This window comes from Maylandia zebra, linkage group LG14 (genome assembly GCF_041146795.1).
Source record: "Maylandia zebra isolate NMK-2024a linkage group LG14, Mzebra_GT3a, whole genome shotgun sequence".
In the NCBI taxonomy this organism is placed as follows: Eukaryota; Metazoa; Chordata; class Actinopteri; order Cichliformes; family Cichlidae; genus Maylandia; species Maylandia zebra.
Window position 1 is genome coordinate 21028572 of NC_135180.1, and position 19810 is coordinate 21048381.

The window sequence follows — 19810 nt, forward strand, 5'->3', positions numbered from 1 at the left end:
TTGTCAGGGATTTTTTTTTATTTAAAACATCAGTGAGAGTTTTATGGTGGATGGTTCTGCTTGTGTAGCTTGAACTCAATAGGCAGCAAATGTTAGATGAGAAAATCTTGAAGTAAAGGGTGATGCTCCTCTGTGGCCTGAGTCATCTTTTCAGTAATAGATTTTATAAGCAAGTTTGGCTTTCATTGAACAAATGCAAACATGTTTCCTCTTCTCATGTCTGACTCTGTGCACACACTCTTAAACACAAGTACTTCAAGGTCTGAGTGTGCTGTTCAGCACACGTGTCCCTCGTTGGACTTCACTGCAGGAGGCATGTGAGCCTCCTCGTCACACTTACGCCACATCAGCTGCCCCCAAACTAACAGGAACAATGGAAACAATGGCAGCGAGGCGTGTTGGGCCCTGATGTACAGTGCGTCTGCTTTTGCCGCCATATGTACAGAAGCTGCGGCTTCCCCGACTACAAAAGCCTTGCCATGCGTCAGGATGCTTTGTCTTTTATTCCCCTGACACTGCCCCGTGCTCCATGAAACCTTGTGAAGGCTGACCCTTGACCCCTGGAAAGCGTCTACACAATGCAGGCAGAAACTCCCTTTGTTTATAAGGCTAACTTGTTAACCACTTGCTGCCTGATTAAAAACAGAGTTCCACCTGATTTCACGAAATACTGACTTGCATACTTAAAAAAATGAAGATATAACCCATTTCCAAAACTTTACACTAACAAATTATAAATAACTGAGAAGATTAAACTAAAAGAAATTGGTAGTAATAAAAAAAAATCTCCATGTGTAAATATGTGTACTTAACGTGGATGCATGGAAAAACAATGCAGTCCTGTTCATGTGAACAAGTGCAAAATAAACATGCAGATGTATAATCTTACATTTTACAAGCTGTATGCATACTACACCCAAACAGGAGCATGTAGAAGCTCATTTCCCCCCCCCCCTAAAAAAGAAAAGAAAAAGCTTAATAAACATATTCAGCATGTAGAGAAAAAGGTGTGACTTGTGTAAATGGATAAATGAGACAGAGCGAGAGAGAGAGAGAGAGAGAGATATACATGTAGCTTTGAATAAAATAGAAAAACAGGATATAAGAACCAGTCTATTTACAATTTAACGCTTTATTCCAGTTCAAAGTGCTTCAAAAGTGATAAACTGATAATAATAAAAAACCAAAATTGAATGAAATGAAACCATAACAAATAAATTACATTTAAAACGGCCTGTAAGTACCATCAAATTACATCAAATTAAGAATAATAAATACTTTTATCAAAGTATGAAAACATATTTTTTAAAAAAGCAGAAACACTGGTTTTTGAAGTTTACTGGTATCACATGTGTGCATTTCGTGATGCTGCAATGGGACGTCATCTGTTGTTTGACTAATGTCCTCCACAGTGAATGATTATAATAAACAATATGCTGCAGTCCGGTAAAACATCAAGAAAAACAGTTCCCACTGTTTCACAGCACCATGCAGGTGCTTGTGTGTCTTTCCATTTTCCATTTTCCACACTCTGAGCCCTGCGGCAGGGCAGGTATCGATGTGGTTGCCGAGCTGGGTGGTGACAGTTGCTCAGGTGACTGAAACCAACACCCCACGGAGACAAACCGCCATCTGCGGGTGACAGAGGGAGGGAGCAGCCTGCTTTCACCAGACAGCTCCAACCTTCGGTTCGACTTCACTTACATTTACACTCTGCTCGACTCAGCAGCTACACGCAGGTGTCATGAGTGGGCATCCACAGATGCGCGTTTATGGCACCGTTCCCGCGTGTTTTCTTTATATAAGAAGCTATAATAAGGTGTTATTGGATTAGCTATGGATCGACTCGATGATTGGAGCTTCAAGTCCAAGGAAATAATGGACCTAGAGGAGGATTTCTTTTTCCACTATGGAGCGGAGGAAATGACAGATTATCAGGACCCCAGTGAACTTCTGGCTGCTTTAAAACAAAAGGAGGAAGAGGTTATTTTGGCAGCCCAGCTGGGAAACGCATTGCTCCTAGAAAACCGCCAGCTTAAGGAGAAGAGCGAAAAACTTCATGAGCAATACGCAGAGAAGCTGGAGGTAAGGAGAATCCGATTCCCTACAGGTGAACTAATAATCTAGTAGGTTTTGTAATAATCTAAAACATTCTGTGAAATGTTCGGGTTGAAGTGTTTAGAATTACGTCATGGTTGTTGCTGTTTGAAGTGGGCGGGTAAGAAGTTTTCCCGATGTCCAAAGATTGTATGCTGTTGTTTCTCTCCCAGCTTTACGCACGAAAACGCGTAAAAATCTTTCTAGCTCTATTTATTTAAGTTAAGGTGACCAACTTAAATATTCAACATTAATGACATTGAGTCACCTGAGTCATTTATTGGGACCTCCGACCGCACTATTAACGTGTTCTCAATATTTTGGCCATCCCATGAAAAGACATTTACAATTGTAAATGGAAAAAGCAGCATAAAAAAGGCACTGCTAAGGTGTTCCTACTAAACTGGTTGGTTTACAAAATAATGAATGCAATATATTCAACGTTAAATAAGCTGTAACTGTATAAAGAAACTATAATGTAAGCAGGCAGAAATGCTAGTGCGTTGCTAAACTTTACTAACTCTCTCTGAAGCGATCTTTTGTGTTCTCCCAGCGACTGTAAAACTATTTCTATCTTAGCAGACCTGTCAGTACTGAAATTCCTTCTAGGTAGTCTTGCTGCATACTTGTGAGACACTTCAACTCCTCACGAGATCTCAGCAGTCAGACAGAAAGTGTAGTAATAAAAGCGAACCGGTGGCATCCATGTGTTTGTCTCAGTCGACTACACCAGCACCAAATCATGTTGAGAGGCTGTGATATGAAAATAATGACCTCATTGCTTTCCCCGGGTGATGCTGATGTCTCTATCAGATGCTCGCATCAAGTCAGGTATGGCAGTCACTTAAATCACACCAAGGACAAGACAATGGTGCGCTAGTGTCTAAATTGATGTAAACGTGCTGCGTGAACTTTTCTGATTGAATTTGCCAGAGGTGTGGTAAATGTCTGGAACAGTCATTTTCTTGAGTGGGGGGATTTTTAGCCCTTACTGTCTTAAGAAAGTTGAGAGAAGGCAGGAAAGTTTGAAAGACAGAGAACAGGGGAAGATTCAGACCCAGTCCTCTTTATTTACCTTACACCTTATGGGTCACCTGCACAACCCATTGAGCTAAAATAGTGCTGGATCAATCAGGTGTCATGGCAAGTTAATGCTTGGATGACTTTTCTGTTGACTGACAAACTGACTGATCTTTTAAGCTCCAAAGGAATGGATGAAAGCAGAGTGGATGTTTTCCTCTTCTAGCTTTAATGATATCAGCTACCCTATTGTTACGGATTCAAATTACAGCTGTTGGACATTTCCTGTTATCCGTCAGAGCACTAAATGAGGTTGACAGGTGCTTGTGCTCACTCAAATGCCTTCCAACAACACTCTCACGATGCCAAACAGCTTCATTTGCTGCAGTCGTAGCTAGACAACTGAACTGTATTTACTGCTTTATATTTTAAAATCTTTGTTTTGCTACACCCACCCTAAAGATCACGTGTTAAGGCATTTATCTTTTCCACCTCCGATAGGAGCTGGAGCAGGGAAAACATGAGGTGCGACTGAAGCTGGAGCGCCACCAGTCCCAGTGGGAGAGCCAGATGGGAGACCTGGAGCGGGATGCGAGGGAGCTGAGCGCCCAGGTGGAGCAGCTTACCCGGGCGCTCAGCGAGGCTGAGAGGGACAAGAGTCGAACTCAGCTGGAGCACAACGAGAACACTCAGCAGCTCCAGGAGGAGCTCAAAGCTGTGAGTCCCACACCTGGATGGATAGATTCATGTTTTTCATCTTTGCTCAAAAAGTAACCGAGCCTCAGTGAAACAAACACCGGCAGTAGATTCAAAGCTTCAGGCCGTCTGAGTAAAACTAGAAAGTTACTCAATCCACCCACTGAAACTCGGTGTTCCCGTGTGAACTACTCCGGTATCAGCCTGACTGTATTTGATCTAAAGCAATGCCACACTCTGAGGATATTTGAAGGCTCATAGCAAGGTCACAGCTAAAATACTTCTACTACAAATAAGTGTTTTGATAAATGAGAAAGAGAGCGATAGAGCTAGAGTCAGCTGGGAGCTGCATATCAAAACCTGAGCAGTTTCCCTCAGGCAAATCAGCAATGTCAAGTGCAGAGCAGGAGGGAAACGACATGTAAACAAGAGGGGGAGGGAAACTTCAAGCATGACTTAATTTTAAATCCAAGAGAGAGGGAGGGAAGCTTGGAAAATACCTGGAAGAAGCTTTATTCAAATTCTAGTTCAGGCAAATGAATTAAACTCATTGCCGTATAATTATTTTAGCCACTTTTTTATGTCATTGTACCTGTGAAATGTAATAGAAAAATGTCCTAGATAATCTATTAGACATATTATAGAAGCTTTTATCAGAACATTATAATCTGTTACGTTGGTTTATTCAGTAACACAAAGTTAACCTTTAACTAGCTTGACATCATAAGAACGCTGACAACATGCCGCTGACTCACGTCTTCAGGAGTTCATGAGTGTTGAAGTAAATTATTTATGATCATAAGTATCTGATCAGAAATGCAGTACACTGTACACAAAGCAGGCTGGTGACAGCTTCTTATCAGTGGAGCTGACTGGATCACACAGCTGGAGCAAACTTGAGTATTTTTCCAGGCTGAGAAAGTGAGGATTGTTTTTCTCAGCGTTGCTGTTGTGACGTGCTGCGTTCCACACGACAAACCTCTGCTCACGCAGAATGAACAGCAGACACGAGCTTGTAAGGAGTCAAGGTCCACGAAATAAGGAACTGTGAGCTTCCTTCCCCCTCTGTGGCTATACTGAAGGACTTGGTGTGTGGAAATCAGACTCCCTAGAAGTTCAGGAAAATGCCAATTTAGATAAAAGCTTGTATCTCTCTGTTTGAGCTGTTTTAGGGGAGAGGGAGGTGGAGGAAATACTTTATTGGGCTGCCCAGTGTTAGCCAAATGTAACTCTGGTCTGTGTAGTTGTGAAGCTGAGAGAAGAGACTGAATCTTAAGACGCTCCATGTCTGACAAGTCTTTGCCTGATGTAGTGAAAGATACTGCTGCTTCTGTCGGACAGCTGTGTGGTGGGGTGAGTCGTGCTGTAATTCATTGAGTTTTTGTTTCTCACGGTTTTGACTGGAAGAGCTCGGTTTATTCATGGTGTCATGTTCAGGCTTCAGTAAGCTATACAGTAGGTTTCTTCTTTTAACTTAAAAAACAAACAAACAACAAAACTCAAGGATACTTAGGAAACTTGAATATGTCAATGAGCTAATCAATTGTAGCTGCTGTTTTCAGTTTATATACTTAATGTGTAATAGACAGAATTGCATTAAATTAATCAATAAATCAAAGCTGAACTAATCTTCAAAAAGCAGAAATTACATTTTAATTTAAAAGCCGAATGGACCTGAGCTGGTTTGAGAAGAGAAGTTAACCATTAACATTGAGTAGAAATAGATAGTAAATGTTATAAAGTCATAAGAAATTTTGGGGGGGGGGGGTTACAACCACCATTAGGGAAAATATGTATTCCCTGACTGGTTGAAAGTGGTTCTTGGAGATTCTCGGTTCTCACTGGGTAAAACTGTTGGAAAGCAAGTGTTGCACCAGAACCTCTCAGTAAGGGCTTTGTTTGCTAGCAGATTAACGCAAGTGCCTGTCGTTTTTATTTTTTGTTTTTATGCTGGTCTCCAAGTACTTGTTAACTAGCCAAGTGTTTGTATAACCTGAAAAAGTGAGATGTAAACCAGAAATGGAGGAGATTCACATTCAAAGTAGAAGTTGCGGTACTGCAGCCAACATGTTACAAAAAGCGCTTTTCAGTGTCAGTGTAACTGACATAGCTGGCAACTGTTTGTAGACAAGTCCGTCACTTCTATCCAAATTTCCACAGCAATATGCTAACAATCAAAGTAATCACAAGGAGGCTTTTTGCCAACCAACTGGGGAAAACATGTTTGTCTAGTGACAGGTGCTTGCCAGAGGTTCACTAATTGGTCAGGAGACCTGTGTGACCTGGGGCAGTTGACAGCCATTAACTTCTAGCAACCACTTGCAACTGATTGGGGAATACTCATTTTTCCCTAATGACTGGTGGTCAACCAGTGGCCAACTTAGCTGAAAGTTAAGGTAAATTAATTAAGTTGTTAATCAAAAGCATATTTATACAATTAAAATGGTTTGTTCTAATTGTAGATAAACATTTAAAATGGTAACTTAGGAGTGTAGAGAAAGAAATGTATATGTATAATTTTTGTATGGAACTATAAGCTAAAAAGCCCCTGAAATGAATTAAATTGTTAGCTAAAAATGAAAAAATGTCGAAGTTAAAAATTGTTTGCCATGTGGCTAGCATTTCTCAAAGTATAGATAAATAAAATTGTTATCAAAAGCATGGGTAAGCATTTGAAGTGGGTAGCTAAAAGTGTGGATAAACAGTTAACTGATTAGTCAGGAATGTAGTTTTTGTTTTTTTTAAATTAATTATTAGCTTAAAGTATAAAGAATTAAAATTGTTAGCCATGTTGCTGGTAGTCATTGAAAAATATAGATAAAAAAATATAAACTCTTAGCTAAAACTCCTTATAAACAGTTAAAAATTAAATTATGTTTAAAAGACAGATGCATTCATTAATAAAATTCTAGCTGAAAGTACAAGCTAAAAACCTTCCGTTAAAACCAGCTAAAACGTTAAAATATAGATAAACAGTTGCAAATGGAGTTATCAGCTCTCAGAAAATGAAAATGTGATGAAAAAACGATTTTCCAAAATGTTAGATAAAACCTTAAAATGTATATAAATAGTTAAAATCATTAGCTGTATGGCTAGCAGCCATCAAAAAGCGAGTTATGGACTAAAAGCTAATACCTGGATAACCAGTTTAGGTGCTTCACTAACCATAACAGATAAATGGTAAGATGAAGCGAAAGTTTCTCACAGATGAAAACATAATCTGCTAATTATGAAACCGTAAGTAGACCATGACAGGAATCTGGAGGAGGATATAAACTGAAACCAGAGAGAAAAAGAATTTTCCAACAACATGAAAAGATTTGCTGTGAACTTCTGTCCTGGTGCACATGAGGAAGCAGCTGCATTAAAAACAATACTGATGCGTGCCAAATTGTCACACAGTGCAGACTGTTAAAACAGGAGCTCCGGAGCAGAAGCAAAGTGTTGAAAATCTCAGGGAGAGGTGACTGATGTCAGGGTGTTTTCTTACAAACCATCGCTGCAACTGTAAACCAGGCTGAAAAGACTTTGGTCAAACATGAATCACTCTCTATGTTCGTTTGTTAATTTGTCACTGGAGTTTCCTGGCAGTCTCATACAAGGAAAACCACAGTTTACCGTCTGAAGAAAAACATTAAGTATGACTGTAAGGAAATGAGATAATTGCATATAGTGAAAGTAAAAACATTTTAGTATTTTGCTGATTTTGGCTGAAGTCTTGTGCAACATTTTTAGTGCATTAGAAAACTGAATATAAACACATCTACTGGATAAGAAATACCAGACTGGAATGGGAGTATGATTACTGGATGATGAGCTGGAAATGCTGATAGTTTCCTGCATGTTTTCATGCGTTTCATTCGTTTCAATTGTTTTTAAAAAACAAACAACAAAACTCGGTAAGTTTAGGACTTTGCTATGAGCTTATTTCAGGTAGACCTGACTTACTGCTGGGGGTATTATGAGCTGACACTGGCCAATAATAGACAGATTGTACACAACCAGATTGTACTGGTTGTGGGATTTATTTGCCTCATGACTGGTAATAGCCCAAGGCAAATAGGATGACTTACTGATGCCAGCAATAAGTGTTTGTGTATTTATATAGTTGTTATGGATATACACTTTTTAAAATACTTTTTAACATATTATTATTTAATAAGGGGGTTTCTGTTCATTTCACTTTTAGTTTTTATTGTTTGGTTTCACTTAAGTTTCAATATAATATAACCTTTTAGATATAACTCAAACGTACTGTGTGTGCATACATACAGAATATTGAATAACTTGTATACAAAAAGAGTTAAGACCATTGCAGACAGGTGTTTCTACTTTTTTGGTCACTCTGTTGATATCTTGTTTTCTGTCAGGTTAACCGATGCAGATCACATTACCTTTTTCACTTCCTGCTTCCTACTCAGGGTCACATATCACTCACACCGGTAGCATTTTATTGGGCAGCTGTGACAAATCCCTCACTGTGTACATTGTTTAAGACAAGCCCCCGTAACCTCGGTCAGCATCACCAAGCTCACAGACAAAAAAGGAAAACACAATATACATTACAGAGAGATATAAATCTTTCATTTTGTTCTTTGATGTTGCACCAACGTTCCTTTATCCCAGGGGAAAGCCATCTTTTCTCTGTGCCCCCCAAGGGGCTTAGTTATAGCTGTGGAAGCCAGCTGTTGGATACTTCAGCGTGTGGACTCATGAAGGCGTGGAGGGGGTGGGGGTGGGGGTGGAGTGTCCTCCGTCCCCTCCTCGTTTTGGTGGCTCTCAGTGAGTCGGTGCCTCTATTGTAGAAAGAGGCCCATACTGAAATGTTCATTTTTAAACCCAGACTTCTTCTCTTCTCACTGTGTCTGCTTGCTTTTTGTTTTTATCCTTTATTCACTCACACAGACACACGCTTCCCTCTACTTATGTCCCACAAACCTGCCTCACATCCTCCATACTTTCAAGCTCTTCCCTCCAGCTTTTACTCTGGTGATGTCCGAGTTCACCATTGTTGTTTAATGTGGCATGATGATGTCACCACCAAGATCAAGATGCCCTCTGCTCCATCTGCCGTAGAGGCCGGCCTTTCATTTTGTATTATGTGGCATTGATTGGACCTGACAGGGCCCCGCCGAACTGCTGAGTAAGGGGAAATGAGGGTCCCAGTCCAGGACAAGGGAGGGCAGAAGGGGGGGCCTTTCACAGGGCCTGTAGGCACAGCAGCTTCCCAAATTTTTAATGTTGCCCAATCTTTTGTGTTTGAATCAGCTTTCAAGTTTTCCAATATTCAGTGTTTTATGGTTAAAGTTGAAAATGGGGGAAAATGAATGAATCACTCATGCTGTTAGCTTTTACATCTGTCCTGTTTTTGCCCCAGGTTTTGGAAGCACTGCAGGCTATCAGGAAAACCAATAACCAACCACATTTAAATTTAGTCAACTAATCCCCAGCTTCTTCTCATCTCAGCTTTAGCCAAGACTTTTATTTTCTTAAAGCTCAGGCTACAGGCAGGCTTCATTTTGGATTTTCACTTTAACTGATACGCGTGTGTGACGCCAGTCTCTGGCTGAGATCTTTTTAACCCTCTCCATATTTCTCATTTCATTTGCTCCCTTTGTGACTCTCCTGCGTTCGTGTTCTCTTTCTTCTGTGCACGTGTAGGCGATGGAGGTGGAGAGAGCCATGTCCACTGAGCTGCAGGCTCTGAAACAGGAGCTGCAACAAAAAGGAAGTCACAACAGGCAGCAGGACGAGGAGCTGATGAGTGCCATGAGAGAGCAGGCAAGTACTCTAATGCACACGTGCGGCCGTTACTGTGACTTTACAGAGGTGTAGCTTCATATTTATGCTAAAATATGGTCTTCTTCTTGTAGCATATCATATTTTTGTATCAATTTTTTTCTCAAATGCCTTTCTAATAATTACTTGGCATCAGTGAAGCGAGTCATAAATGAACTTCTATCTCTTCATGTCTGGCCCATACCTGCTGGTCATGTTTAGACCTACATGGTTCTTAAAATAACGTCTTCTAAGTAATGTTTTAAGCAAAGTAAAATGGCAAATAAACAGTCTGTCTAAAAAGTGATCTTTTCTAATACATAATGCGTTTTATTTCATGCAATGGATGTGGTGGTTACATAAAACAGAAGAATAATGAAAGTCCTGGACAACCAGCAGCAGAAACTGGGAAAAAAAAGTACTAAAACAACACTTTATTTTGTAATAATGGTTTGATTAAAGGTTTTTAAAAAGGAATATCTGTTTTGAAATGACTTTTGAAATTGTGACGAGCAAGTTCACCTTCTTTTTTGGATGTACTCCTGAATAGGATAAATACAGTCAGACAGATTCTCGGTAAATCATCCTTTTCTCGATAAATTGTTCATTTCCGAAAATGAGAAAACGGATAGCCTTCCAAGTAAAAGTAGGAAGGTTCAAATATCAGCTTCATTCCTCCTGTTAGTGGATTGTTTTGTTGCGATGCAAGGGAGTGGTGTGAGTTAGTGAGAATTTTCCTCCCTGAGGGGAAGAAATAACTTTGTTATCTGTATTTCTGCTTGTTTTTCCAGGTGTTGCGTCTCTCACAGAAGGAACAGGTGCTGGAGCAACGATTGGAGAGCGTTTGTCAAGAAAACGAAGAACTGAGGGCGAGTTTGGCCTCTTTGGACGCACGCTTGGCTCTGCACGACCAACTCAACGAGCAGCACAGCCAGCAGGTACAAACATGAATACAGTACAGCGCAGGCAAGACTGTCATTCGAGCTCCATAGTACATAAGCAATCTGATTAGAGCTCATTGTGGCAGCAAAACCGCATCAAGTGGTTAGTGCGTGACTAAAAGAACCACAATGACAAAGATTTTCTGCTCCCTCTCTGCCAGCCTGGGTTTCGGTGGGATTGCGGAAAGTACCGCTAAACAATCACCTCACTCCCGTCACTGTATCTCTCACCCGCAACTCTGGATTCCACTCGTGTTCGTTTAGTTTCATGTTTGGCTTTAGGCTGGAATCTGGCATGTCAGGATTTCTTTCTCTTGTTGGTACAGTCTGCTTACACGAGTCTCCTATTACAGCTCCTTCCAGAGCTCATTTGACTCTTAGGCTAAAAGCAGGGATCTGTGTAATCTAGCAGGATTCATAATGTGATTTTTATCGTAGCTTCTTCATCTGTCGGACGTGTTATCCTTGTCACATTTCTGTTTTCGTTCATGTGTGCATGTGCCTCTCGCTCTCTGTGCTTTTCAGCTTGCCGAGGCGCGGCAAGAGGTGGAGGCTGCACGGGGTCATTCACAGCAGCTGCAGGCCCAGGTGGAGGAGCTTCAGGAGGAGGTGTCCCTGCAGGAAGCCAGGAGCTACGGCGACACTTCCCTGCTGTCTGAGCTGGAAAGTAGCCTGGAGATAACAGGCCTCGGAGTCAGCAAAGAAGAGGTAGGTTTACTGATTAATACAGTCAAAGCATATTGTTTTATAAAAAAAACATCCAAAACATGCCTCATGTGGCTGATTGAAGTATTTCATTTCAATTTAATTTAAAAATATAAAGTTCACTGTGAATAAGAGTAAAGCTAATGGTAAGATGTCTCGTGACTAGGGCTGGGCCATATTATACCGTTCACGGTAATACCGGTATAATGTTAGGCAACGATAGGAAAATGAAATATCGCGATAGAATGGGAGTAAAACGCGCATGCGCAGTGCCTTTGTTTTCATACGCACATGGCCGATTGTTGAGTGAAACAGATGAACCAGAATTGGTTTGTAAAAATGGTGCAACTTCAGTGATGTGGAACTGGTTTGGTGTTTGTCCGTCAGATACACAACAAAGCACATTTTTTTGCAGAACATGCAAGCGGCCGTTGTTATTGTCATATTTGTCGGACTAAGATGCTCTTAAATCTGGGAGTAATCTGGGTCCTAAACTCCGTATGCTTCAGGTCAAACAACACTGCAGCATCACTTAGAGTTAAAAACTGTCTAAATTCTTTCATCTTTAATAAAACGATCAGCATTGCTGCTTTACCAGGTGTAACTATAAAGTTTAACTTCCAGGCATCCATGAAAACAAAAGTTATTACATTTAACGGAGTTAGAAGTTAGCAGGAAGCTAGCGGAAGTTAGCTCGCTAGTTTCGCTAGTTACCTAAGCATGATATAGCATCTGCTATCACTTCCAACATAAACGAAGACAGGAAACTAAACAGCAGTGACGTTTGTAGGGTTACTGAAGTTGGGCTAGCTGGTATATAATGATGTGCTACGTGATCGCTAGCGACACAGCTATGTTAGCATAACATAAACAGTGAAGCTGGAGGACGAACACTAACACTTTTCCACTTATAAAAGTTAACGTGAAGGTTCTTCATGGTTAGAGACAAATGCAATCGCATGGCAGGATGCTGTAAACGGACCAAACTTCAGTCAGGAGAACAACTGAGATAATCCATCCACAATACGAGGTTAGTCATTAATATACTGCAACAACATGGGAATAGAGCCGCTGCCAGAGAATTCAACATTAATGAATCAATGGTACAGAAGTGGAGGAAGCAAGAAGAATGAGTTTAATAAAGTTTGATTTATCTGACTGCTTTGTTTCGCTTAATGTGCCTTATAATCCCGTGCACCTTATGGTCCGAAAAATACGTACTGCACACTGCAGTTTAATGTTGCAAAGCACCTCTTTTTAACTTCAGTGGATATTATACATGGTTATGCTCAGGATATGTCAGCCCATTTCTACTGGAAATGCCTTTTGGTTAAACTTTCAGCAAGGAATTTGCATTTGCACTGTTACATTTTTATAAAGCTTTAATGTACATAAAAACCAGCTTCTTGTTTAAGTGAAAATAAATGGAAGGTTGTCTTTTTGCGCTAGTAATGTTGTGGAGTTGTATTTTGTCTCGCATCAATTATATCGTCGGTTATATCGTTATCGCAAATTTTCAAATATATATCGTGATAAATATTTTTGGCCATATCGCCCTGCTCTACTCGTGACCTTATACATAAACATCACTCCACTTAGAAGACAGAGTGATGAGGGAGAAAGGAATGCAGGGGGGCGCATGTAGATGCACAACATCATTGTAATAAAGTGCAGGTGATCTTAAAACTAAGAGAGAGACAATTTTACTGTCTGTGTTAGCCTCACATAAACAATCCTGCTCCTTTAATACTTATTTGAGCACCGATTATCTGTCAGTCCACAGCTTTGAAGAGTTAACGTCTTAAATTTCTCCTGTTTGAATGATGATTGGTAGAAACTGCAGTCCCAAACTGTTCTCAAGTTTACGAATTTGTGCCCCCGAAGCAGTAAGAATAATTTATCATTTATTTTTCTGTATTTGTATTGTTGGTATTTTAGTATCTCTAGGTGCAATAAGCATGACTTTTCTTCAACGTTGATTTTTTGCAACATTGTGATGTGTTATCCTGTATCAGTGTTATGATCTAAAATTATACGTACTGTAAAGCACAAACACACAAAAAAGTACTAGGAAAAAAAGTAAAATTCCTCTTATAGCACTAATGTGAATGCTGTCGAGTCACTGCAAGACAAAATTGGAAAAACATGCAAACAGCTCTGTGTAGGAACAGCTGCACACTATCTCCATACTGTGGTTGGCTTTTGCTGCAGTGGGCCTGCAATGATTCACAGGTCACGTGCGTTTTGAGGGGAAACTGTGTTCCTGTGATGACTGGAAATGAAATGATCAAGTTGTCTTTCTTGAGAATGAGATCGCACATTTATAGCACCAGAGATACATCATTTATACTCTGAATTTTGGAAAGCGTTTGAAAATGTTGTAGCAAAAGCACGGTAGCTCTCTCTACAGAGAGGGACGCCATGCAGGAACATGTTGTGCGAGTTCTTGGTGACAGTGTGACAGCGTGTTTGCTGTCACACTGTCACCAAGGCGTGAAGCTCCTGATTGTACAGAGTGAAGTCCTGGATGAGGACTTGTGCAGAAGTCACGTGTTGGAGTTGTGTCTGGGAGAGAGCAGAAAACGTCTTCTCACCGTCCGTGTGTCTGCTGTTATTGTTGTGTTGCAGCAGGAAAAAGTAATGTGTTGCTGCACTCGTGAGTCACATTTCCTGTTTGTCATTACCACATTGTCGGAGACTTTCCACATTGTTGTCACATGTGGGGTATATGATGGCAATACCTCACTAAAACATAAAGCTCATTATTTTTGTGGCAGCCACAATTACTGTTCAATTTTTAAGCATTTTTTTACTCAGGCTGATTTTATTGTCTCTTAAATATAGAACTTTCTCAGAGTCAGGGGTGTTAAAACTTATGCAAACAACTGTGACTGTTTATCACCTGAAACTGTTCCTGTTTAGTTATTTTTGTTATGATCGGATAAGCACTGTCACATGATACACATGACTCAGGTAAGTTAAATATGCCCATGAGGTAATGCTGACTCCTCCAGTCGTATAAATACATGATGTCATTCAAGACATGTGAGAAGAAGATGGGGAATGCTCGCAGGAACAGAGAAGAAGAAATAACTTGTATAACACACAGAAATTCCTTTTAATATGCTGTTAGGTCCAAAGCAGTAGGGTGAATGTGAAATGTAAAGCATACTGTAGAAGCAACCAAGAGTTTCTCAAGGAAAAGAAATGGGATATACTTCAATGGCCAAGTCAGTCGCCTGATCTCCAGGCGACTGATTAAAATCCTTTGCAGCCAGACTTCCCTGCAAAGGATTTTATGAAAAAGTCTGTAATTCCTAAGCAGTTAATTCAGTTAACTGAAAGTCTGCTTTTCAATCACATCTTGATTGCTTAATTTAAAATCCATTGTGATGGTGTGGTAAGGCAAAGAGTTTATGGACCTAAATGTAGGTCAGAATTCGAGCAGCATCCTCCAAGCTATGTAACTTTTGTTGCACGTTTAATATTTTGGTTCATGTGTTAATGCGGCTGACACTATTTTGAAAGTCACAGCAAGCACATATCAACACGTTTCTTCCTTTTTTCATAGTTAACGCAAGAAATGGGGTCCATCCTTCAGTTACTCCTCCCGCTGACCCAGGAGCTGAATGACTCAGAGCAGTCAGAAGTCGCCGATCAGCAGGAAGACCTGAAGGCCATGTTGCATCGGCTGAAGGGCGTGGCTCAAACTCTTTCACAGGCATCCAGGCCACAGGTGAGCTGCGCACACACGAACAGCAAATGGGGCAGGGAGAGGAAATGCGAACAAAAGGCTGACCTTGTTGTTTGAAACATGAGAAGGACGGGAATAGTACACTGTAGGTTTTGTCATGTCCTCGAATCATAAAGAAATGTACACAAAACAATCTGAAGTTCTGACGTCTAAGAAACGCAGGGCTGTACCAACACGGCAGAGCGCATTTATTGCTTTTCAAACACACAACTTACAGGTGAGAGATGCGACGTTTAACACTCCAACAGTGCATCTCTTTCTGTTGTACGATGAGAGACAATTGTACTGAAAGCAGAGTTATTTCCTTACTTTGTTTTTTCTTTGCTAGAGGTTGGACGCAGATGCAGGAAAAGCATAAATCATAGATCCAGAAAGCAGCCTGCTCACATACTATAGCAGTCCAACCTATCTACCCCCTAGTGGCTGTTTGAGGCACCACAGGGTGTTCACACAGGACAGATTGCTTTGCGCGAGCGTTTACAATAGTCCAGTTGTATCTTGTGGCATTTATCTTACATTCAGAGCAGTAACATGAGTCTGTCAGTGTAACTAAAGGGGCCAGCCTCACCCCTTCCTCCGCGAGTGCACCTCCACAAGTAGGCCAACGCCACAGAAAGTCCTTTTGATGCACACACCGCTGACACCTGATCTCTCTGTTAATGCCTCTGTCCCAGGAGCTGAATCAGGGTTTTGTCGAAACGACAGGTGACGAGAGTGGGAATCTGAGCATGACACAGGAGCTGAGAGATCAGGTAACCGAGGGATGAACAGACCCGTCCGTCAAAGAGGGACAGCACCAGTTGTATGACAAAAAGGTTGCACCAGTGCTGACCCTACTGATCTTGATGCGGTATCTAAATTCAGAGATATTTGTGTGCCTCAGAATTGCATTTGACAAGCAGATAAACATTCATTATGTAGTATTTTATACTGTGGTCTAAAGAGCTCTTATCGTCTTCCTGCAGAATGTGCAGCTGCAGCAAGAAAATGCTGAACTGATGCAGAAGCTGCAGAGCGTTCAAGATCAAACTGAAGTTGTCCAACAGGCCATCAAAGACCGAGATGAAGCTATTGCGAAGTAAGTAATGAGTTTATTTATCCAATTCAAGTGAGAAAGTTCAAGCTTTCCAGATTACATGTTTTATATTTTTAAAACTGAAAAACACTAATTCCTAGTTCCCGAGCATGGCTCAGCCCTGAGTTTTAACTTGTTATGGATGTTAAAATCCTTACTTTAAAGATCTTTGTGTGACTTCTTTGCAGGAAAAACCGAATGGAAGAAGAGCTGGTGAGAAGTAAAAACGATATGATGTCTCTCAACAACCAGTTACTGGAAGCCATCCAACGCAAACTGGAGCTATCACAGGAGCTGGAGGCCTGGCAGGTAAACCACTCACTTTTCTCTGTAGACCTCCAGTCTAATGATCTTTCTCGCATCACTTTGTCACACTGTCCTATCATCTCGTAGCCTGTTTGCAGGGCCTTCTGCTTCAGCACATTCTTATTACGTTTAATCACCTGCATCGCTGATGGGAAGGCCACATTTTCAGAGGCACTGCCTGCGTTTGAGATTGATGTATCGGTCTGAGATTCTAGAGTAGAAAGTCAGAGACAGGCACCATCATAAATCTCCATGTCCTGACAGTTTGGAGGGATAAGAGCGGCATGTGTCTCTGAGCCCTTCTGCTGCTGAGTAATTATGCCAAGCTGAGCCATCTGCCTCAGTGTCTGAGCCTTCATGCTCTGATGAAGATAATACAGATAATATTTAGAGCAAACCACTGATTCACTTCTTTAAATACTGTGTTTCTGAGCAACCACAAGATAAAAACATATAAATTATAAAAAAATAAAGTAATGTAAGATTAATATAAATGATTATTTAATACAAAAGGCATGCAAAGAAAAGGTTATTTACTCAAACGGAAGTCAGACCGTTTGAGTAAATAAAAGTGACCGGTCATAGGCACTGACCAGTCACTTTATTGGACCAGTTTTGCCTTCAGAACTTCATAGATTTAATGAATCTGAACGCTGACAAGGAAGGTGTTTTATAACCTCTTTTTACTGTTATGAACAAATATGCCTAGAAGCACATTGTCTCAATCCATCTCCCAATGGTTTGATTTCAAGACTGTGATCAATAGCTTTAAACCAATATAGTTTTTCTTTTCCCTCCTCCTCCGGCTGCTGCTGCGACTCCTAAAGGGAGCAGATCATCTGCCTCCGTCTCACCCTATCCCTAGCTTCCTCCTCTGTCACACCACCCCTCTGCATCCCATCCTTTACCACAGGGGTGGGGAAACTCCAGGCTTCAAGGGCCGGTGTCCTGCAGGTTTTAGATGTATCCTTGATTCAACACAGCTGATTTAAATGGCTAAATTATGTCCTCAACATGTCTTGAAGTTCTTCAGAGGCCTGGTAATAAACTAATCATTTGATTCAGGTATGTTGACCCAGGGTGATATCTAAAACCTGCAGCGCATCGGCCGCTGCTTTACCACATCAATGAATCTTCTGAGGTCTTCCTCTTTTCCTCCTGCCTGGCAGCTCCATGTTTTTTAAAGAGTCAGTACTTTGTTGGTTTTCTCGTGGGACTTAATGATAACTAGTTTGCTTCTTTAATACTACGACTCTAGTACTAACATGTTATCTTTGCCAATCATGGGATACCAGACTGAGCCCCGGCTCCTAAGTCTTGCTGCTCAATTCCTCTTCCTCCCCACCTTTCCCCAGGATGACATCCAGATCTTCATCAACCAGCAGCTCAAGTCCCAGCAGCAGTTGGAGCAGCCTCAGAAGAAGCCCGCCTCCAACAACAGCATGTCATTCTTTCGCAGACCCAGCAGAACGGCTTCATCTTGGTCACGCCAGTCGTCGGCCTCCTCCTGGAATTCAGACTGCGATCAGGACAAAAACCAATCCCCGTGGAGGGACTGGTTAAGGCGGGGCAAAGGGGTGCAGTACAGCAAATAGTGAACACTAAGTGCTAGAACACTACTGGACTACTGTGGAGCAGATGCACCAAGAGAAAAGGTCAAAGGGAACTCACTAGTGGGGCTTCTTGTACACCATGTGAAGGAGAAAAAAAGCCATGAAGACAGAAGGAGCCACTGCAAACAAAGACTGAAACACATTTCACTGAGAGGCTGAGGCTTCTGAAAACGAAGACTGTGACAACATTTTTACAGAATTACAATTGAAGGTTTAACTGTAAATATCGCACCCTATTTTGTAAAATGGTGAATAAGCAGCTCAGTGGAAAGTATTTAAGATTTAACACATCAAAGAGAAGGATGCTCATGAAGTAAGTGATTAAACACTACATTTTTCGTTGTACTAAATTTGTCCTTATCATGTTGGATATAAGAAGTTATGTTTGTTTTTGGGTTTTTTTTATTGTCAATGTTGCTAAATGTGTTTGAGAAACGCTGTACGTTTTCTTGTACATGAAGAAATCTGTTATTTTTATAATTTTGTTCTCATAGTTTCAGTTAAAAATCAAACATGTTGTCTGGACATTGATATGGTCTGTGGACAGCAGAAACTCTATTTTATGTTAAGCACTGTTCAGTATTGAAGCTGCTTTGTACAAACTGACCAAGTCTGGAAGGACTGACAGAAAGTTTCATAAAACATTAAATGATACTCAGTCAGGTCTCATTTTTCTCCACTGTTTGTCTTCAAAACTCTCCATGATAAAAGTTATTTACTGAAGATATTCTGGCTTTAATAGGGGAAAAGCTGCAAGATTGAAGACAATACACAAATATGGAGATGGGGTAATCTGTCAGGAATTAAAGGAGGCTACATTGAAAGAAATGAAAACGATCAACCTACAGAGGGCTGAAGTCAAATGTAGCAGCTCACAGTATGTCCAAGGATTTCATCCTGATACCTAATGGCAATCAGGGTGCTGTTGCTTAGCCTATAGAGGTCTGTGTGTCCCTCCATGGATGTGCCTCCCCAGATAATCACTGACCCACCACCAAACCGGTCATGGTTTCTTCAATTTTCATGTCTGTCACATGTGCTCAAGGTGAACCTGCTCTCATCTGTGAAAAGCACAGGATACTGGTGATGGACCTGCCAATTCTGGTATTCTATTGCAAATGCTAATTGTTCTCCACAGTGCCAGGCAGTGAGCACAGGGCTCACTAGCAGGTGAGGGACCAGGTATTGCTTCATGCTACCAGAGACAACAAACCTAGCCAGTAAAACCATTCCTGTGTTAGTGGTTGTCTCACTGTTGCCTCTCTAGTGCATATATTGGTCATTTCGTTAACACGAAAGCCACTGAAACTGATTAACAACCCACCCCCACGCTACTTCACTGCTCAAATTAATATCCCAGAAGTTTAACTGACTTGATTAATATTCTCATGAAAGTGTTTAATTTTTTGAGCGGTTTGATAATCTGAAATGGGCTTCTAACAATACGTCTGCTGCTGCCCTCTGCTGATGGCCAGCAAACATTTCAGGCTTTAGTGGGAGGCAGATGTGTCATAGCTGACAGGATCTGACACACTGGACAGACTGCAGCTGAGGTGCTAAAAAATAAGCAAATGTAGTTACACTTAACTCAGTCATGTTAAATAACTGCAAGTCAACCTTAAATCAGTCAACTGAGGTTTTATCAGATTTTTTAATATTTATAATTTGTGTTCAGAGTTGCATATGTTCACTGCCTTTAACACTGCTACTCAGAAGTGTTGATTTATTAAAGCCATGTAGTTTTGTAAATGTGAAAACTTCCAGATGTCGAGACATGGGTAAATTATCATCAGTGTTTGAGGTTCCTGAACTAAGAATAAAGCAA

General features: G+C 40.9%; 1 protein-coding gene across 1 annotated transcript; it reads left to right on the plus strand.

Annotated features, from left to right (window-relative positions):
- Positions 1–1608: 1608 nt before the first annotated feature.
- On the plus strand, positions 1609–18649 carry si:ch211-235m3.5 (BICD family-like cargo adapter 1). Its single transcript, XM_004543761.4, has 10 exons — positions 1609–2085; positions 3619–3834; positions 9475–9594; positions 10383–10529; positions 11058–11240; positions 14809–14973; positions 15666–15743; positions 15957–16069; positions 16255–16375; positions 17728–18649. The coding sequence occupies exons 1-10, from the start codon at positions 1837–1839 to the stop codon at positions 17965–17967; spliced, it is 1632 nt and encodes a 543-aa protein (XP_004543818.3). The 5' UTR covers positions 1609–1836; the 3' UTR covers positions 17968–18649.
- The last annotated feature ends 1161 nt before the right edge of the window (positions 18650–19810 follow it).

What these genes read in the sequence shown, in the direction of transcription:
- si:ch211-235m3.5 (XM_004543761.4), top strand. Translation starts at nt 1,837, where the DNA reads ATGGATCGACTCGATGATTGGAGCTTCAAGTCCAAGGAAATAATGGAC. An exon ending in TGAGTGCCATGAGAGAGCAG is followed by an intron (nt 9,595 to 10,382) that starts GCAAGTACTCTA and finishes TTGTTTTTCCAG; the next exon opens with GTGTTGCGTCTCTCACAGAA. An exon ending in CACAGGCATCCAGGCCACAG is followed by an intron (nt 14,974 to 15,665) that starts GTGAGCTGCGCA and finishes CCTCTGTCCCAG; the next exon opens with GAGCTGAATCAGGGTTTTGT.